General features: G+C 46.0%; 3 protein-coding genes across 3 annotated transcripts in view; all 3 read right to left on the reverse strand.

Moving 5' to 3' along the window:
- Positions 1 to 20,839, reverse strand: part of LOC310663007 (uncharacterized protein) — a 54,584-nt gene that overhangs the window by 29,745 nt on the left and 4,000 nt on the right. Inside the window, exon 2 of the mRNA XM_083410511.1 lies at positions 3,642 to 3,768. Within this exon, the coding sequence (XP_083266637.1) occupies positions 3,642 to 3,654 (13 nt within the window). The 5' untranslated portion in view covers positions 3,655 to 3,768. The remainder of the gene's footprint in view (positions 1 to 3,641; positions 3,769 to 20,839) is intronic.
- Positions 1 to 20,839, reverse strand: part of LOC310663043 (uncharacterized protein) — a 39,921-nt gene that overhangs the window by 14,697 nt on the left and 4,385 nt on the right. Inside the window, exon 2 of the mRNA XM_083410589.1 lies at positions 4,383 to 4,465. The gene's annotated coding sequence lies outside the window, so the exon portion shown is untranslated. The remainder of the gene's footprint in view (positions 1 to 4,382; positions 4,466 to 20,839) is intronic.
- On the reverse strand, positions 7,596 to 19,548 carry LOC310662964 (uncharacterized protein). The gene is made up of 6 exons (XM_083410400.1): positions 19,415 to 19,548; positions 17,642 to 18,124; positions 17,375 to 17,456; positions 17,038 to 17,120; positions 15,776 to 15,902; positions 7,596 to 10,216 (listed from the first exon to the last, which is right to left on the reverse strand). The coding sequence occupies exons 2-6, from the start codon at positions 18,041 to 18,043 to the stop codon at positions 9,231 to 9,233; spliced, it is 1,680 nt and encodes a 559-aa protein (XP_083266526.1). The 5' UTR covers positions 18,044 to 18,124; positions 19,415 to 19,548; the 3' UTR covers positions 7,596 to 9,230.

A 20,839-nucleotide genomic window follows, 5' to 3' on the forward strand; every position in this document is an offset into this window, starting at 1 on the left:
TTTTCCCCACCCAGTCTAGAAACAGGAACATCGGTTTACCTGAAGTGTAACAGCTCATTTTAGCAACTGAAGTTTAAGAAAAGCTGTGCCTGTGCTACTGGTCTGCCTTATAGGAATGTTATAAAAGTTTCTTTTTACGGAGCGCTTCGAAAAACGCTTCAGAATGTACCCTGCGGAGGTTGTTTCTCTCCCACGTTGCGCCCACCCCCTCCTGCTCCACCTTCCCTCTGCATTCAAGGGGCACAGCTGGGCTTTTCAGCAAACACCCCCCCCCTTATTCCCACTGCCACCCCAGAACTCTCATCTGAGATAAGTCCAGATTTTCCTGGATCTTAGCTAAATCAATAAAAAAATGTTATTTTGGCATTGTCATAAAATGAGGGGGGGATCCTTTAAAAAGCACAACAATGTTAGGGTCTTCCTAAAAATTGCTCAACAGCTTTCAGGGTGTCCTGGATTTTACTTTTTGAAATATGGCAACCCTAACATAAGTGTATGGTTTCAAATCTTCCAGTTTTTCTTTTCTTTCTTTTCTTACTTTATTACTATTGTAAAAATGGATATTACAAGGGTATTCCTATAGTACTGATTTCAACCTCCAACTGTTTCCTTGCAGGCTTTCTCCACCGGCCTGAGGCCCGGCCCCCTCATCCTGGCTGTGAGTCCTCGAAGACCTTCTCCTGTCTTGCAGGCCTATTCCCATGCGGCCTAGGAAAGTCCAGACTGACTCCAGCTACAAAAGCTGGGGCCGCTGAACAAACACTTGGGCTTAGCAGGTTTGTTGTTGCTACAGGTTCTTCTATCTTTATTTTCTATCTTCTCATGATTCATGTGGCTATTCTTCAGTGTGATTGTGTATTTTAATGTTTTATTTATTGCTTATGACCATTTTGCTATTTACTTATTTAATCTATTACATTTGTATGACGTCTTTCATCCGAATATCTCAGAGTATTTCACAACATAAAGATGCAAAATAAAAACACAAAATATGTAATAAAAGAAAGAATAACCCCTTCCCACAAACACATTTGAAAGGACATACATTTAATTAGAAAGGACATAGGTTTAATTAAGCAAAGCTCTGGTTGTTATGCTGTTGTTACACAAGCATGAATCCCAGTTCTCAGCTACAGCACCCCGAAACTCACCCTTTCTGCCTCCTTAGCTAACAGTAATTTAAATGCACTCTTATTATTTTGAGCCAATGTGTACACGTTAAATACAAGCCCCAGAACACTTGCATGCACACTTTCCAAGAGTCTGCTGACTAGTGTGGTATAGTAGTTAGAATGTCAGAATACGACTTGGCAGTCCTGGGTTCAAGTCCCTACGAAGCCATGATGCTCACCGGGGGACCAGGCATCTTTCAATATGCGAAGGGCCGTGCCATGGAAGATGGAGCAAACTTGGTTTCTCCTACTCTGGTGGAAGGAGGACCCAAACCAATGGATTTAAGGTAGAAGGAAGGAGATTCTGACTAAACATCAGGAAGAACTTTCTAGCAGCAGGAACTGTTGGACTGTGAAAGAAAGTAGTTCAGGTGGTGTGGGACACTCCTGAATTGGAAGGTTTTAAAGCAAAGGTAGGATGCCCATCTGTCATGAACTCTTTTGTTGAATATCCTTCATTGCAGGGGGTTGGAGAAGATGACTCTCACCATCCAATCCAATGCAACAATCCAATGATTCTTGGGGAATCTGATTCTCCCCGCTGTGAGTTCTTTGATGGGAAGTGAGAAAGGACTCCTGACTAAAACACTTTCCGCATTCCAAGCATTTATACGGTCTCTCCATTGTATGAATTATTTGATGGGAAATGAGATGGGAGTCCTGACTAAAAGTCCTTCCACATTCCAAGCATTTATGTGGGCTCACCCAGGTATGAGTTCTTTCATGGGAAGTGAGACTTCCTTTCTGAGTGAATCTCATTCCACATTCCAAGCACTGAAACGGTTTCTCCCCTGTATGTGTTCTTTGATGGGAAATGAGATTATATTTCCAGTTGAAGCTCTTTCCGCATTCCAAGCAATGATAAGGATTCTCCCCTGTGTGAATTATTTGATGGGAAGTGAGCTTGGCCCTTTCCTTGAAGCTCTTCCCACATTCCAAGCACTGATAAGGTTTCTCCCCTGTATGAATTCTCTGATGGGTAGTGAGATTGGCCTGCTGATTGAAGCTCTTTCCACATTCCACGCACTGATATGGTTTCTCCCCTGTATGAATTCTTTCATGGACAGTGAGGTGAGCCCTCCAACCAAAGCTCTTTCCACATTCCAAGCACTGATAAGGTTTCTTCCCAATGAGATTTCTTTGATGGGAAGTTGAATGGGAACTTTGACTGCTCTTTCCACATTCCAAATTTTTATATCGTTTCTCCCCTATGTGAATTTCATCATGGTCTCCCGTGTTCTTCATTTCCAATTCATCACCACCTGCAGAGAAAAGAGAAATGGATTACAGCCTCAGCAAGAAATGGAGCCCCCCCCCCCCGCCCCGCAATTATTGAACAATGGTCCTTAACGCTTGTGAGAGAAAGAACAGTAGGGAGATAGATGGGAGGACTTACTTTAGGGTTCATTTAATTGGTTGACTGGCATTCAGGGCCATCTTTATGGGAAGCTGAGATTCCAAAAGCCTGGCTCTTTTCTGGCATGGATTTTGGGATGGATTTTGTTTGGTTCAATCATGGAATCTGCTCCATCTCTAATGTCAGTCATCTCTTTGGTGAAGCAAAAAGGGACAGAAGCAGTGACTTCCAGGGTGGGGGAGGCTGGCTAGTTCTTGGCTGTTGCCGCTCTGCCAGCAGAGATTCTTATGTGATGGTTTATGATAGCCAGGGCAAAGACACCAGTATCACACTCTGCCTTTGAAGACAGGGAGATGAACTGGGGGTGAACCTCACATGCTTTGTTTTCAGGGGATTTCAGCATAGAATACAATGAAAGTCAAGCTAAATAAAAATAAAACAGAGTGGATAAGTAGGAAAAGAAAGTAAATGGATAAACAGAAGATGATGAAGAAGAAAAAGAAAAGAAAAACGCAAAGCCCTCTAACAAGGCTGTATCTTCACTATTATTCTGGAGCAGAGGAATGGAGGAGCCATGGACTGAAACAGTAAGAAACATTCTGTGGTGGCTGAAGTAAACTCAGGGGGGAAAGCAACCAAGCAGCTGGTGCCTCATCCGGGCGGGAAAAGGAGAGTAATTGGAAGGTCTTTTCTTCCTAAATTTAGGTGGGACATCATGAGCAACAGGAAATGGGAACAGGTACAAATTAATGAACATACAATAAATAAAGGATTATAGATTATTATCCTAATAAGGAACACTCATGCTACTGGACCGGAGGAAGAATTTTCCTGATAGCGAGTGAGAATAAGAACTGGAGTTTTTGCATGCAAAGGAAAATTAACAAACTTGAGTTGTCTGGGCAAACATCACCTAGCAGAATGAGGAATAGCTGGGTATTGTCTTGCTATACAGCTGGATAGCCCTCCATTCAAGGTGAGCTGTGGGGTGTTAGAATCCCAGATGCTGTAGGTGGCGCTGTTCAGCCCCATCAAAATCTGGGATGTTCCTCACATAGATAGATTAGTACGGAATTTCAAAAAAGATATTAAGATCTAACAGGGAGCCTTACCAAGAGCGGCCATGATCCCACAATTCTCCTTTATGACTTCCGTATGCAGAGCTCTCTGGTCAGGATCCAGCAACACCCACTCCTCACCCGGGAAGGGAACAGCGACGTCTTCAAAGGACGGTGAACTCTTTAAAAGAGAAAGAGAAAGGTGGTCCTCTTAGCCAGTATAATGATCATATTACCACAAATTGTTTTGCTGTTTCCTGCCTGTTAAGTGCTGTGCTGTTTTAATGGGATTGTTTTGTTTCCCATACATTCTAAGTATGGATGCTTCTTTTAACGTCTTAATGGAATTATTTTATTTTGTGTTTTGTTCTGTGCATTGTTCTGTGTAGGTGGAGGACCCAGCCGAAGCCCTAAAAACAACTTCAAGGGGCACATGGGGGCAGAAGGTGCAAAGCCCAGTTGTACAACAGATGGGGCTGCTTAGGTGAATTCTGGTTACAATTTTTTTATGGTTTGTAAACTAGTGAGAAGCATATTTTAGTATTTCACGATAAGTAGACAAATAAAATAGCAACAATAAATAAATGATGGTAATGACATTCAGAAGAAGAATTAAGGTGAATAAGTTCCTTATTCTCAGCACATAAACCTTCTTCAGTAATACTGTCTGTCTTTGTTAAGGGCAGTTTTGACAGAAGCCAAGAGGAAGAGGCGAGAGATTCCTTGGACTTAAGATTCCTTGGACTGGCTGCCCCACCCCTCCGCCTCTTTCCCCACAAGACTGCCTTCCCCTACCTGAGCTGGTTCCACAGTCCCTGCTTCCCCTCAGCCAACAAGAAAAGATGGATGAGGAGGTCTTGCCAGCAACCTTATATCACCTGCAAGAGACAAAGGTAAGTGGGAAGTCTGTCTAGTGTCCAGATCAAGGGAAGTACTGCTTGGGATGTGGGTGGCGCTGTGGGTTAAACCACAGAGCCTAGGACTTGCTGATCAGAAGGTTGGCGGTTCGACTCCCCATGACAGGGTGAGCTCCCGTTGCTCGGTCCCTGCTCCTGCCAACCTAGCAGTTCGAAAGCACGTCAAAGTGCAAGTAGATGAATAGGTGTTGCTCCAGCGGGAAGGTAAACGGCGTTTCTGTGTGCTGCTCTTGTTTCGCCAGAATGGGCTTAGTCATGCTGGCCACATGACCTGGAAGCTGTACGCTGGCTCCCTCAGCCAATAAAGCAAGATGAGCTCTGCAACCCCAGAGTCGGCCACGACTGGACCTAATGGTCAGGGGTCCCTTTACCTTTATACTGCTTGGTCAGACCACACATGGAACACTTTAGCCACACATGGACAACAATTTAGGAAGGATGTTGACAAGCTGGAACATGTGCAGAGGAGGGTAGCCAAGATGATAAAAGGTCTGGAAGCCAAGCCATATGAGGAATGGTTGAGATGGGGAAAGAGGAACCTGACAGGAGGGGAATTGACTCGTGGATTCAAGGAGCTTCTGTCTAAGTATCTGAGGGTAAGGGGTGTTCAAGAATGGAACAGCCTCCCTGCGAAGGCTGGTGGGCTCTCCTTCCATGGAGATTTTTGAAGCGTCATGGATGCTTTAGTGGTGATTCTTGTAATGCAGGGAGGTGGACTAGATGACTGCCAGGGTCCCTTCCCACTCTACAATTCTGTGATTCTATGAAAGTCTCATTTGCTGAGTGCCCTCTGATTTGGGGGGGTGCTGGGCTGTCGTGGATGGGGTGGCGCTGTAGTCTAAACCACAGAGCCTCTTGAGCTTGCCGATTGTAAGGTCGGAGGTTCGAATCTGCGTGACAGGCTGAGCTCCCATTGCTCCGTCCCAGCTCCTGCCAACCTAGCAGGGTTGAAAGCAAGTAGATAAGTAGGTACCACTGCAGCAGGAAGGGAAATGGTTTTCCATGCGCTCTGGCACTCGGTGTCCTGTGGTGCCAGAAGCGGTCTAGTCCTGCTGGCCACCTGATCCTAAATCCTGTCTGTGGGCCAACACCGGCTCCCTCAGGCTGAAGTCAGCAATGAGAGCCACACCTCAAAGTTGAATTCGACTGGACTTAACCGTCCAGGGGTCCTTTACCTCACCTTGTCTGGCTCCTTCATGCGGAATTTTGTGGGTGCCCCAGGGAGTTGGCACAATAAAGAACATGGTTTCATACCTGCAGCGAACTTGCCTCCCGCTCTGGTTTGCAGAAAAGGGGCCAGGACCCTCTGCTCCCTCACTTGGGGGTCCCACGCTGCATGGATTTGGAAGACTCCCTCTGCCCCCTCCCCTTCTCCCCAATGCACCCTCTGGGGAAGGGAGAGGAGGCTCACCATATCCCAGAGGAGAGCTGGCAGATCCCTTCCTCTAGAGCAAGGAAGGCGCCAGGGAGGGCGGGGCTTGGGCGCGGGAGGACCTGCCAGCTTTGCCTTCCTTTCCTGTCTGCTCTAGGAATGCAGCTCAGCTCCTCTTAACCCTTGGCCAGCCAATCTCCTTTTTTGTTCTTTTAATCCTTTGGTCCGGGGTGATGGTTGTACAGATGGACTCCAGCTACAAAGGTTGAGACTGCTGATCAGACTCTTGGACTTAGCAGTTTGTGCCTGCCCATTCTTCATAGCAATTCCCTTCCTTCTACCCCAGTAATAGGGTGTTGCAGGAATTTATATATAGGTTGGGGGGGATGCTTGCCCCTCCAGCAGATATCATGCACTTGCAGCCCACTACCAAAATCAGCACAATCACTTTTGTGACTTGTCCCCACAAAACACTTCATCACAGTTTCTTCCTATCTATTCAAAGGGCCTTTGCTGCACGATACCAAATGTAACAATTCACTGATCAATGGATCTCTGTACTGGCTCACTGGGAAAACGTCAGAAATGCATATAGACCTGTGAGCTCAGCTCCTCAGCAGCCCCTCTGCCTGAGCGATAATCCCTGGCCTCCTGATACCTGAGTGCCAGACAGGTAGCCATTCCAGAAATAGCAAACCCAGATGAAGACAAAAGGATGTGATGAACTTGGCTGGGAAACAGGGAAATGTAAAGATCTCTTTTGTTCCACTTGATGGGTGTTTGGTGGAGGGCAAGGGGAACCATGGGGCAGGGTCCAGGATGCTCAGATTCCTGCCACCAGACCTCCCCTTTCATGATGTAACCATGATGTATTAGTGATGTAGGTTTTTTGGGGGTGTAACATAGGGATTAGCAGCTAATAAAAGTTTGGGTTCTCTTTTGTTCGGGTGCTCTGGCAGTGCCCACACCTCCCTGCGCCACCTTCCCACTTTTAGTCACGGGGCCTTTCACCAAACACCCCCTTGATTCCCGGGGCCACCCCAGAGAAATCCTATCTAAACACTTCCCCCCCAACATAGCAAGGAATGACATGTCTGGTGCAGTATAACTGTTTTATTAAAAAATAAAAATGGAAGTTGAAGGTAACTTTGGGTACATAAGCATGTGCTTTCAGATGTGCCTGTTACTTTTATTTTATTAAAACTGTAAAAGGAGGCTTTATTATGCTGTTCCTCTTCTACTGATCTAACCAACCCTCCTTCACAACTCCCACCGCTCTCCCACCCCACTCCGACCTCCAACTGTCTCTCCTGAAGAGGCCAGAAACCACCTTGGCTGCGAGTCCTGGAAGACCATCTCCATGCCTTGCAGGCCTATTTCCACATGGTCTGGGACAGAAGGACCCAGTGCTACAAAGGTTGAGGCTGCTGAAGAGGACAGAGACCATCCTGGCTGTGAGTCGTCTAAGAGCTTCTCCTTCCTTGCAGGCCTTTCCCCATGTGGCCTAGCAGAGTCCAGACTGACTCCAGCTACAAAAGCTGAAGCTGCTGAACAGAGACTTGGGTTTAGCAGGTTTGGGGGTGGGGTTGTAGCTGTAGGTTTTTGTATATTTTAGAACTTCTCATGATTAAGTAATTTCGTTGTCCCCAAAGGGGGCAATGACAATAAAGATATTATTATTATTATTATTATTATTTATGCGGGTATTCTTCAGTCTGGTTGTGTATTCTAAAGTTTTATTTATTGTTTATGACTACTTTGCCATTTAATTTATTACATTTGTATAATGACTTTCACCAGAAGATCTCAGAGTGCTTCACAGCATAAAAATACAAAATAAAAACACAAAATACATAATAAAAGCAAGAATCAATACAAAAGAATAACCATCTTCCACAAACAAATTTGAAAAGACATACAGTGGTACCTTGGTTCTCAAACGCCTTGGTCCTCAAACAACTTGGAACCCACAAGGAAGGAAGTGTTCCGGGTTGTGAACATTTTTTGGAAGCCAAACACGCTCTGTTTTGAGTGCTACGCTTCTGATTTGAGTGCCCCACTTCCATTTTGAGTTCCCCAGTTTCATTTTGAGTGTTATGCTGAGGTCTGTCCTGTTTTTGCTATTTATTTTTGCAGCTTTTTTGTGTGTGTTTTAGGGGTTGTTTTTAAAAGTCTGAAATGGATTAATCCACTTTGCATTACTTTCTATGGGAAAGTGCATCTTGGTTTTGGAATGCTTTGGTTTGGGAACGGACTTCCAGAGCGGATAAAGTTTGAGAACCAAGGTACCACTGTAGATGGTTACTCACCCTTTCTGCCCCCCTAGCTAACAGTACCTTAAATGCACCACTATATTATTGTTTTGATACATGTGTACAGAACTTTTAAGTACAAGGACGTGTACCTAAACGTGAAGCAAAAGTGCACACATGCACAATTTCTGACAGTCTCATGACAGAGCTAGTGTGGTACAGTGGTTAGAGTGTCAGAATATGACTTGGCAGACCTGGGTTCAAATTCCTACTTGGCCCTGATGCTCACCAGGTGTCCTTGGGGGCCAGGCACTGCTTCACATCCTGACCAACCTCACAGGGTTATTGTCAGGATTAAAAGAAGAGGGGGGAAACCTGGGGGAAAAGGGGGTATTTGAATGCAATAAATGAATTTCAGTAGGGACAAATATCAGGTTCTGCACGTAGGCAGGAATAACATGCATATATTGGAAAAGGGTAAAGGGCTCTAAGTAGACCACAAGTTTGTAGTGAGTCAACAGTGAGATGCAGCAGCAAAATAAAAAGCTGATCCCATTCTAGGCTGCATCAACACAGAATCATAGAATCATACAGTTGGCAGGAACCCCAAGGGTCTTCCACTCCAACCCCCCCGCAATGCAGGAATGTTGTGTTGCACACATTCTGTCTCCACAATGGCTTTGATGCTTCTGGGGCCAAACCTTTTGAAACAGAGTTCTGGATCTGCTTCATCCCTGAAAGCTGGAATGGGTGCAGAGAAGGGAGACCAAGGTGATCAAGGTTCTGGAAACCAAGACTTTGGAGAAATGGTTGAGGGAGCCGGGATGTTTATTATGGAGAAAAAGAGATGGAGAAGGAGATGTGATAGACATCTTACAACATCGAAAGGGCTGTGCCATGGAAGAGTGAGCAAACTTGCTTTTTTCTGTTCCGGTGGAAGGACACACCAATGAATTCAAGATGCAAGTAAGGAAAATCTGATGAAACATCGGGAAAAACTTTCTGACAGCAAGAACTGTTTGACTGTAGAACAAAGAAGTTCAGGCGGTGGTGGACTCTTCTTGAATTGAAGGATTTTAAGAAAAGGTTGGGTGGCCATCTGTTATGAACTCTTTTGTTGAATATCCTTCATTGCAGGTGGTTGGAGAAGATGACTCTCACCATCCAATCCAATGCAACAATCCAATGATTCTTGGGGAATCTGATTCTCCCCGCTGTGAGTTCTTTGATGGGAAGTGAGAAAGGACTCCTGACTAAAACTCTTTCCACATTCCAAGCATTTATACGGTCTCTCCATTGTATGAATTATTTGATGGGAAATGAGATGGGAGTCCTGACTAAAAGTCCTTCCACATTCCAAGCATTTGTGTGGGCTCACCCAGCTATGAGTTCTTTGATGGGAAGTGAGACTTCCTTTCTGAGTGAATCTCATTCCACATTCCAAGCACTGATAGGGTTTCTCCCCTGTATGAGTTCTTTGGTGGAAAGTGAAAGAGTCACTCCGAGAGAAGCTCTTTCCACATTCCAAGCACTGAAATGGTTTCTCCCCTGTATGAATTATTTGATGGGCAGTGAGTTTGATGCTTTCACTGAAGCTCTTTCCACATTCCAAGCACTGATAAGGTTTTGTATGAATTCTTTGATGGGAAGTGAGATTATATTTCCAGTCAAAGCTCTTTCCACACTCCCAGCACTTATATGGTTTCTCCCTTGTATGGATTTTTTGATGGGAAGTGACATAGGCCTTTGTACTGAAGCTTTTCCCGCATTCCAAGCACTGATAAGGTTTCTCTCCTTTATGAATTCTTTGATGGGTAGTGAGATTTTGTTTCATGTTGAAGCTCTTTCCACATTCCAAGCACTGATATGGTTTCTCCCCTGTGTGAATTCTTTGATGGGCTGTGAGATGGGACCTCTGATGGAAGCTCTTCCCACATTCCAAGCACTGATATGGTTTCTTCCCAATGGGATTTCTTGGATGGGATGAGGAATGAGAGCTCTCTCCACACTCCATATATTGATATGGGTTCTCCACTGTGTGGATTTTGTCATGGATTCGCTGGTTCTTAATTTCTAATTCATCACCACCTGCAGCAAAGAGAAGAACAGATCAGAGCCTAAGAAAGAAATGGAGTTCCCAGTGTTCAAAAACCAAGGTTCAGCTTCCGATTGGCTGCAGGCGCTTTCTGCACTCAAGCAGAAGCCACGTCGGACGTTTGGCTTCTGAAAAATGTTCGCAAACTGGAACAACGCTCGGTAGCTGATTTGTTTGGCGACTAAGCCATTTGAGAACCAAGTTACCACTGTTTATTATGCCTTTACTGGTTAAAGGAGTGGTTAACATTGAGAACTGTTCAGATTTTGTAGTTAGAAGGGCATGATCATAAGTTGGGCTGGTATGCATATTTGTGGCATGGAAAAGCTGAAAGGCATAAAGCTTTCATGAATCATGTTATTAGGAAAAACATATATATAGTTTGGGATAAATGTAAAAACTTGCTGGGAAATAGAAACCATAATGGCAAAATATTATTAGAATGGTAGACAAAACACGAACAGGTCAAATCGCTGATGATACATTGAGCAGTGGATATATGATATAACATTGAAATGGCAGCATGGGAAAGATTGTGGAATGGAGATTTGAAATTTACAGCATGTTATGAGTTAAAAGAAAATGATGTATAGATGGTATTTGACTCCTAGTAACTTAGCTAAAATGTACAAGACCAAATCAAATGCCTGCTGGGAATGTCAAGTGAAGGAAGGTACCTTTTTCACATGTTGTGTTCGTGTAAGATAGTAAAAGTCTTCCGGGAAATGATTTATAACGAGTTGAAAAAAATGCTGAAAATAATCTTTGTTAAAAACCCGGAAGCTTCCCTTTCAGGTATAATGGGAGGAAGGTACCCAAATATCAGGAAAAAAACCTGTATATGTATGCTACCACAGCTGCCTGAATGGTATACACCCAAAGATGGAAAGAAAAAGCAGTACCAACAAAAGACGACTGGCAAAAGACGACTGGCAAGTAAAACTGACGTAACATGCTGAGATTGCGAAACTTGCCAGAAGAATAAGAGATCAACGTGAGATACTTATTTTTAACAGAATGGGGAAATTTTGCTGAATATATAAAGATAAATTGAAAACAATTGAAAACGTTAGCAGGATTGACATAAATATGAGCAATTAGAAATAAGTTAAAGGAAGTATAAGGATACATTTGCAAATAGATTTGAATTGATTATGCAGTAAGAATAGAATATCAAATAAGGAACCCCAGAGTTGGGGGTGGGAGGGAAGTGGCAGAAAATGTAGGCTGAATTTGTTTAGATTTAAATGTTGTTGTTGAAACATTGTAAAATGTAAAAATGAATATATATATATATATATATATATATGCAGGTTTTGGTGTCCTCGGGTGTCTTCCCGTGTAAAAGTTGGGGTGTCTAGGCGACGTTTCGACGAGGTCTCACTCGTCATCTTCAGGCTGGTGCTTTCGGCTTCTTGTTACTGGAACAGAGCAGGATCTCAGTGTTTGAGTTCCTATAAATACTGTTGAGGAGGTGTGGTGTATAGCCTCCAATGTTCTGGGCAGAGAGGAGGTTCCCAGGCTAGTGTGCCTTTTCTTCTTTTGTTCCTTAATTACTTGAGGGATATCTTGAGTGATTTCTTGAGTGATTTCCTGAATCCCACTTAGGTGGGTCATTAGGTGTGGATTAGTTGCTAAAGCCTTCGTGTCTTGAACTCTTGAACTTTGTGAAGAGTTTTTCTGAGAAGATGGCTGTACTGCACTTGGTTGTGCTCTGGCTTGGCTTCGTGTATAGGGGCGAGCTGTGGTTTTGTGGCCTGTGCCAGCCAGATCTGTGTAGGGATTGCAGGGGGGTGCAGCATCCGGAGGTGCCACCCTGGTTTGGCTACTGGATGGTGTCTGTAATTTATCTGTGGAGAGGGTCTGGGTTTGGGTCTGGTGTGGTTGATTGGTGATGGCGTTCTGTGTGCCTCTGGATCTGGTGTCAGATTTTGTGGGGAGGGCTAATTTCCAGATGTCTGGCAAGCGGGATGTGTCGTCACGCTTGTTCATGTTGTGAGGGTGTTTCTCTATCTCGATGGCTTCCATGATTATTCTCTTGTGGTGATGTTCCATGTTAAAGAGCAATTTGGAATCTGCAAAATTAATTTCGTGTCCTGTTTCTTTCATGTGTTGGAAAAGAGAGGAAGTTTTTTCTTCTTTTTTGACGGCATTCTTGTGTTCTGCGATCCGTGCATTTATTCGTCTGTTTGTTTGTCCAATGTACGTGGCTGGGCAGACTTTGCAGGGTATTTCATAGACCCCTTGGTTTTCCAACTGAATTTTATCCTTGGGGTTTCTGAGGATATTGGCTATTTTTTGGTTGGTGCAAAAGGCTGTTTTGATATTGTGTTTATGGAGGATTTTGCTAATTTTATCTGTAGTGCCCTTGATATAAGGAAGGAGGGCTATGCCATTGTTTTCTTCTGTGTCTTGGTTTTTGGGGGGTGTTTCTTTTTGGATTAGCTTCGTAACCCTGTTTTGCTGGTATCCATTGGCAATTAACACATTTGAGAGATTCTGTAACTCAGTTGTCAAGTGGTCTTCGTCAGCCAGGCGTTTGGTTCTGGAGATGAGAGTCTTGGCTACGGAGTTTATTTGTGCAGGGTGGTGGTGTGATTGTGCATGTAAGTAGCGGTTGGTGTGTGTTTTTTTCCGGTAGATAGTGTGTCCTAGGGAGCCATCAGGTTTTTTGTAGATTAGGACGTCAAGGAAGGGAAGTTGGTTGTTGGCTTCTATTTCCATAGTGAATTGTATTTTGGGGTGTAGGCTGTTGAGATGTGTGAGGAAGCTATCCAGTTTTTCCTTCCCGTGTGGCCAAATTACAAAGGTGTCGTCAACATATCTGAGCCAAAGTTTGGGTTTGTGTTCTGACTTGTCTAAAGCATTGGTTTCAAAGTGTTCCATGTACAGGTTAGCGATGACCGGTGAGAGGGGTGATCCCATAGGTGCTCCTTCTATCTGTTTGTATCTTTGTCCATTGTGGATGAAGTACGTGTTGGTTAGGCAGTGGTTGGTCAGGTCCAAGATGTATTCGGGGGGATTGTATTTGTTTTGAATGGCTGTCAAGGCTTCATTAATGGGCAATTCGATGTTGTATCTCTCTTCACACAAGTGCCCATTAATGAAGCCTTGACAGCCATTCAAAACAAATACAATCCCCCCGAATACATCTTGGACCTGACCAACCACTGCCTAACCAACACGTACTTCATCCACAATGGACAAAGATACAAACAGATAGAAGGAGCACCTATGGGATCACCCCTCTCACCGGTCATCGCTAACCTGTACATGGAACACTTTGAAACCAATGCTTTAGACAAGTCAGAACACAAACCCAAACTTTGGCTCAGATATGTTGACGACACCTTTGTAATTTGGCCACACGGGAAGGAAAAACTGGATAGCTTCCTCACACATCTCAACAGCCTACACCCCAAAATACAATTCACTATGGAAATAGAAGCCAACAACCAACTTCCCTTCCTTGACGTCCTAATCTACAAAAAACCTGATGGCTCCCTAGGACACACTATCTACCGGAAAAAAACACACACCAACCGCTACTTACATGCACAATCACACCACCACCCTGCACAAATAAACTCCGTAGCCAAGACTCTCATCTCCAGAACCAAACGCCTGGCTGACGAAGACCACTTGACAACTGAGTCACAGAATCTCTCAAATGTGTTAATTGCCAATGGATACCAGCAAAACAGGGTTACGAAGCTAATCCAAAAAGAAACACCCCCCAAAAACCAAGACACAGAAGAAAACAATGGCATAGCCCTCCTTCCTTATATCAAGGGCACTACAGATAAAATTAGCAAAATCCTCCATAAACACAATATCAAAACAGCCTTTTGCACCAACCAAAAAATAGCCAATATCCTCAGAAACCCCAAGGATAAAATTCAGTTGGAAAACCAAGGGGTCTATGAAATACCCTGCAAAGTCTGCCCAGCCACGTACATTGGACAAACAAACAGACGAATAAATGCACGGATCGCAGAACACAAGAATGCCGTCAAAAAAGAAGAAAAAACTTCCTCTCTTTTCCAACACATGAAAGAAACAGGACACGAAATTAATTTTGCAGATTCCAAATTGCTCTTTAACATGGAACATCACCACAAGAGAATAATCATGGAAGCCATCGAGATAGAGAAACACCCTCACAACATGAACAAGCGTGACGACACATCCCGCTTGCCAGACATCTGGAAATTAGCCCTCCCCACAAAATCTGACACCAGATCCAGAGGCACACAGAACGCCATCACCAATCAACCACACCAGACCCAAACCCAGACCCTCTCCACAGATAAATTACAGACACCATCCAGTAGCCAAACCAGGGTGGCACCTCCGGATGCTGCACCCCCCTGCAATCCCTACACAGATCTGGCTGGCACAGGCCACAAAACCACAGCTCGCCCCTATACACGAAGCCAAGCCAGAGCACAACCAAGTGCAGTACAGCCATCTTCTCAGAAAAACTCTTCACAAAGTTCAAGAGTTCAAGACACGAAGGCTTTAGCAACTAATCCACACCTAATGACCCACCTAAGTGGGATTCAGGAAATCACTCAAGAAATCACTCAAGATATCCCTCAAGTAATTAAGGAACAAAAGAAGAAAAGGCACACTAGCCTGGGAACCTCCTCTCTGCCCAGAACATTGGAGGCTATACACCACACCTCCTCAACAGTATTTATAGGAACTCAAACACTGAGATCCTGCTCTGTTCCAGTAACAAGAAGCCGAAAGCACCAGCCTGAAGATGACGAGTGAGACCTCGTCGAAACGTCGCCTAGACACCCCAACTTTTACACGGGAAGACACCCGAGGACACCAAAACCTGCATTCCTGTACCCGTGAAAATCTACGAAAGCAAATATATATATATATATATATATATATGTATGAATGAAGGGATGCGGGTGGTGCTGTGCTCTAAACCACTGAGCCCACGGCTTGCCGATCAGAAGGTCGGCGGTTCGAATACCCGCGCCAGGGTGAGCTCCCGTTGCTCAGTCCCAGCTCCTGCCAACCTAGCAGTTCGAAAGCACGTCAAAGTGCAAGTAGATAAATAGGTACCGCTCTGGCGGGAAGGTAAACGGCATTTCTGTGCGCTGCTCTTGTTTTGCCAGAAGCGGCTTAGTCATGCTGGCCACATGACCCGGAAGCTGTCTGCGGACAAACACCAGCTCCCTTGGCCAGTAAAGCAAGATGAGCGCTGCAACCCCAGAGTCATCCGCGACTGGACTTAAGGGTCAGGGGTCCTTTACCTTTTATAAGAATGAAGCCTCCTTTTAAAAGGTTTCGGCAGTTCAGACCAGCCTGATCTCTGTTTAGGGTAAAGGGACCGCTGACAATTAAGACCTCTGTTTAGAAAGGCATAATTGGAGGAAGTATAATCCCAGACCAAACAGTCCTCCATTCAAGGTGACTTGTGGAGGTGTTGGAAGCCCAGCTGCTGAAGGCAGCGCTATTGAGCTCCCTCACAATAGAGATATATGTATGGAATTTCAAGACAGATCTCGTGATCCAACTAGGAGCCTTACTGAGAGAGGCCAGGATACCACGATTCTCCTCTGTAACCTCCTTATGCAGAGCTCTCTGGTCAGGATCCAGCAACGCCCACTCCTCAGCCGTGAAACAAACAGTGACATCTTCAAAGCACACGAGACCCTAAAAGGAAATAAAAAGGTCCATATTTGCAATGTATTCCATGTTCAGGCAATGGTCATTCTTGCCGCGGTTACCAGATGAGTTAGAAATTCTTTGTTTCCTGACTGTACAGGTTAAGCAAAGCCAGTCCTGGGGTCACAGGTTCTGTCTGTCTTGTGATCAAAGAAATCTTTGCAAAAACCTTTTGCCAGAACTCGTGTATTTCTGGACACACCCACCATGTGTGTCGGCAGTGCTATTTTTCAGAAAAGGAGGTGTCAGAACTTACCGGGAACATCTCATTTGTTCTCTTATAAAGGTAAAAAAGGTAAATGACCAGTTATAATTGCTGTATTTCTGTTCTCGCTTAATCTCGTGGCTAAGAGCCTACATAGCCCTACAGACAGAGCTCCCGTAAGGAGCTAAATAGAGACACATCCATCACAACTTGGGTCCCGTAGTAAAACCGGGGCACAGTCACGCTGCTTGAAGTGTATGTTATTAGAGTCCCTCAAGGTCAGAGCAAGCATTTGGCCAATTGTGCATGATGAAGTTTGAATTTTGAGGCCTCAAAAATGATTTCTGCGTCAACCCACGGGCGCTGAGATCCATTCCCCCGCTGCCACAGAAGCTTCTCCTTGCTGGAGGGAGGGAGTCATGTTCTGTCTGGCCACCCAAGTTCACAGCTGGCTCCCCTCACTCGTCCGCTGACTTCAGCCTAGGGGTGGAGCGGATCCAATGCAAAACATCGGATAAGCCCGAGTTCTTTGATGCGTTATCCCTCGCATTGTTGTTGTTCCCAAGGGTCCTGACTTGCCTCAGGTCCTTGGTTCCCTGCTGCCCTGCATTCAGAACAGAGGCAATCAGGCCTTTAAGCCACCGTATTAGATGGCTTGCTAACTGCTGAGAAGCCGATTTTAGTGCCCAGTGATAAATATAAAAAATGAAACTGCAAGGACTGAGAAATAACACTAGTGTCATTCTAAGGTGAGGTGACTGTTCCTTATTCTCAGCAGATAAACATTATGGGATGGCATTTTCTGAAGAGCTGCTGTGACAGAAGGAAAGAGGTGCAGAGAAACTTGTTCTGTCTCAGAAACGCCCTGTCTCTCTCCCCCCCCCCCACCTCTTTCCCCCCAAGGCTCCTTCCCCGCACCTGATCCGGTTCCTCAGCCGCTGCTTCCCCTCCACCAGGATGAAGAGATGGAGGAGGAGGTCTTGCCGGCATCCTTCTTTCACCTGCGAGAGACAAAGGGAAGTGGGGAGACAGGAGTGCAGGATGCTTCTCTCAGAGCTGAAGCAGTGCATCTCTAACTACAGATTAAGAAATACTCCCCTGTACCTATTTCAGATTTAATTGTGCAAAATTATTTATCAGGCTCCTCTGGGCTCAGGGCCTCAAGTGTCTTCCCCAAAAGTTCAAAAGAACCACTAGATTACTTTCAACACCAACAGAATGGGACCAAACTGAGAAAATACTCCTTCCTTCTTACCCAGTGGCCTAGCTCTGGCGTCCAACAGAGACTTCTCTTCTTCAGAGGAATCAGGACCCATTTCAGCAAACAGATCCTTTCCCTGAAACAGCAACAAGGATTCAAAACAGAGACGGGGAAAAGAATCAGAATAGGAATGGCAGAGGCAAAAATTTTAGCAGCATCTGATATCCTTCCTTGGATGTTTCCAAAAAAGGATGAGATTTAGGGACCCGTTCCCTCTTGTTTGGAGCCCCTTGGGAGCATCCAGAGGAAAGTCTCTCTCACCTGCTTCCTCTCCTCTGCCTGACTCAGGAGGAAACCTTCGGCCAGGGCCACTGCCTGGGAACTGGTCTCTGCTCCGCATTCCCTCACCCAGCTCTCCATCTCTGCTGGAAGGACAGCCAGGAACTGCTCCAAGATCACCAGGTCCAGCATCTCAGCTTTCGTGTGTCTTTCTGGCTTCAGCCACTGGTGGCAAAGGTGGTAGAGTTGGCTGCAAACCTCACGGGGTCCTTCAGCCTCCTGGTAACAGAACCAGCTGAACTGTTGGCTCTGCACCTCTGAGCGAAGGGTGTCCTCCTCTCCCAGGATCTTCTGCCCAGAGCCTTCCCAGAATCCTGCACTGCTTCCCATTTGCATGGCCTGGCGTCTTCCTGCTTCAGGGCCAGCTGAGTCTTGCTCATCCATCTGTGCTCTCAGGAAGCCTCCCAGAGACAGGAAGGATCCCCTTGGTCCTCTGCCAAGTTCTGTTCGTCCAAATTAGAGGCGCTAGAAAAGCCAACAAAAAAAAAACCTTGTTCTGTTATAAAAGTACAACATGGACAAGAGGAGAAAAATGTTCCCTGAGCAAGCGAGGATGAGTCTCGCTAGGAACCAAGGCTGGACTGCACCACTGGCTGGACTTTGAGCTTTGCTTAAGAAGAGAAAGAAGAAGTAATGCTCTTGCCCTCCTAAAAGGAAAGTGACCATCCCAGATGTGCAGGAAAGTGAAGGGATTTCTGTGAAATGAATCAGCCTGGCTGATCCTGCCTTGCAGTGTTTGCAGTCAAGGAATAAAGTCAGAACGGCGATTGACAAGTGAGTCACTCGTGGAAACCAGGCTATAGTGAGGAGTTCCCACCTCCTCGAGACAAACTACTGAGATGGGGTCCTTTTCCCCTTGTTCTGAGGGCCAGATCCTCATCTGGGAAATGCCCTGAGGGCCAAGTGGGTGAAGCCAAAGGACAGTACAGTGGTACCTCAGGTTACATACGCTTCAGGTTACACACTCCGCTAACCCAGAAATATCACCTCGGGTTAAGTACTTTGCTTCAGGATGAGAACAGAAATAGTGCTCCAGCGGCGCAGCAACAGCAGGAGGCCCCATTAGCTCAAGTGGTGCTTCAGGTTAAGAGCAGTTTCAGGTTAAGAACGGACCTCCCGAATGAATTAAGTATATAACCAGAGGTACCACTGTACTCAAGGGGAGGTAAAGTAGGACCTAGCTTCTTTCTGTGATTGCAAGTTGTCTTAAACTGTTTTAAATGTTGTGTTTTAATCCTGAAATATGCCCTGGGTATTCAGGAGGGTGGCTGTGTAATTAATAATGTGACACAGCAGAACCCCCACACCACATCTGCGTGGGGTACTTCTGGATCAGTCCCTTTGTGGCCAGGGGACTCCATGCTCTGCTTCTGGTGGGATATTTGCAATGCCCTCCATGCAGAGCTGCGCATGAAGATGACTCGGAAATCGATGGAAAGCAGGGACCAAATTACGGGCTGGCTTCCCTCTCGCTGTTCACGGCATTTCTCTCCACCTTTCCCCCCATGAGCTCCAAAAGACAGCCATGGGTCTCGCTCCTCCGTATCCTGACCAGCATTTGAGTGGAGATTCCTGCATTGCTCCTGCTTGGCCCAGATGACTCTCGGGGTTCCCTCCCCACCCTAGAATTCGGAAATTCATTTCAACCACCCCCTGGATCCTTTGCAGAGAGGATCCCTGATTTGGGGGGGGGGGTCTCCCTGCACCCTCCCCTTCCCCCCAAAGCACCCCAGGCAAGAAGAGAGAGAGACTCACTCGATGCAGGAGGCGCCTCCGAGGAGACAACAGCTGCCTCTTGACAGGAAGGGGCTGGGGAGGGCGGGGCCTGGACTCGGGAGGACCCGCCCCGCCTTCATTTCTGGTCCTCTCTAGGAGTCCAGCTCAGATCCTCTTAACCCTTGGCCAGCCGAGCTCACCCTGTCCCTCCCCATCGCCACTCCTTTTATGCGGGAGGGGGAGAATCAGAAAACAAGTTCTGTAGAAGGATAAGGGAGTTTTGCAACAGAAAAAGAACATTTTATACGCCATTTCCTCCGTGGGTTCTTTTCTCTCTTCTTCTCTGTGCCTGCCCCTTCCTTCTGCAACGAGGGCCAAGTCCCAGGCGCCTTTCCAGCTCGAGGGGAGACAGAGCTCAGCCCCCCTCAGAGCAGCCCCACTTTCAAGGCGCAGTGTCAGAAAGCAGCGAGGAGGCAAAACTAAGGGGGCGGGGAGAGAGAGGAGGGGGAGAGAGATGGACAGCTGGGCCGGGCCGAGTCTGGCGCAGTCTGATTGGCTACCCAGACAGCCCAGCCCTTTTGGCGGGAAGATGAGAGGCGCCTTTTCTGAGGGAGTTTTGAGGCTGGAGCTGAGAGGGGAGGAAGGGAGGAGGAGGAGGAGGAGAGGCTGAGTCTGAGGGAGAAGTGGCTCCGGCCTGAGGAGAAGGAGAGAGGAAGGGGGGCTGAGTTGGGGGGAGAGAAAGAAGAGGGCCGAGGGATCCCCTGGGTCTGGAGCACACAATAAGACGCCTCAGGAGGGACATTGATGAGAGAGGGGGAGGCTGAGGAAAAGGAACCTGGTCTGGTCAAAAGGATTGAACTGCCACACCTCCATAACTAAGGAAAGGAATGAGAGAAAAGTAACAGAAACCGATTTGAGCATTTTCCCACCTCGTCTAGAAACAGGAACATCCATTTACCTGAAGTGTAACAGCTCATTTTAGCAAGTTTAAGGAAAGGTGTACCTGTGCTACTGGTCTACCTTATAGGAATGTTATAAAAGTTTGTTTTTATGGAGCACTTTGAAAAACGCTTCAGAATGTACCCTGCGGAGGTTGTTTCTCTCCCCACGTTGCGCCCACCCCCTCCTGCTCCACCTTCCCTTTGCATTCAAGGGGCACAGCTGGGCCTTTCAGCAAACACCCCCCCTTATTCCCACTGCCACCCCAGAACTCTGACCTGAACACTACACCCACAGCGTAGCGAAGAATGAAGTGTGAGGTGGAGTACAACTGATTTATTTAAAAGTTTGATATTAAAAAGTTAGGGCTGCCATAAGTCCAGATTGTCCTGGATCTTGAAATTGTCATAAAATGGCGGGTGGTCCTTAAAAAACCACAACAATGTTGAGGTCTTCCTAAAAAATGCTCAACAGCTTTCGGGGTATCCTGGTTTTTACTTTTTGAAATATAATAATAACAACAAC

The sequence above is a fragment of the Podarcis tiliguerta genome (genome assembly GCF_965153285.1).
Source record: "Podarcis tiliguerta genome assembly, chromosome: 13".
In the NCBI taxonomy this organism is placed as follows: domain Eukaryota; kingdom Metazoa; phylum Chordata; class Lepidosauria; order Squamata; family Lacertidae; genus Podarcis; species Podarcis tiliguerta.

Bases quoted from the DNA above. Each gene is read 5' to 3' on its own strand.
- LOC310662964 (XM_083410400.1), bottom strand. From the start codon at position 18,043: ATGGATGAGCAAGACTCAGCTGGCCCTGAAGCAGGAAGACGCCAGGCC. The intron at 17,121-17,374 runs GTAAGAAGGAAG...TGTCTCTCGCAG, and splicing joins CGCCAGAGCTAGGCCACTGG to GTGAAAGAAGGATGCCGGCA. The intron at 10,217-15,775 runs GTAAGGCTCCTA...TCTTTGCTGCAG, and splicing joins TGGTATCCTGGCCTCTCTCA to GTGGTGATGAATTAGAAATT.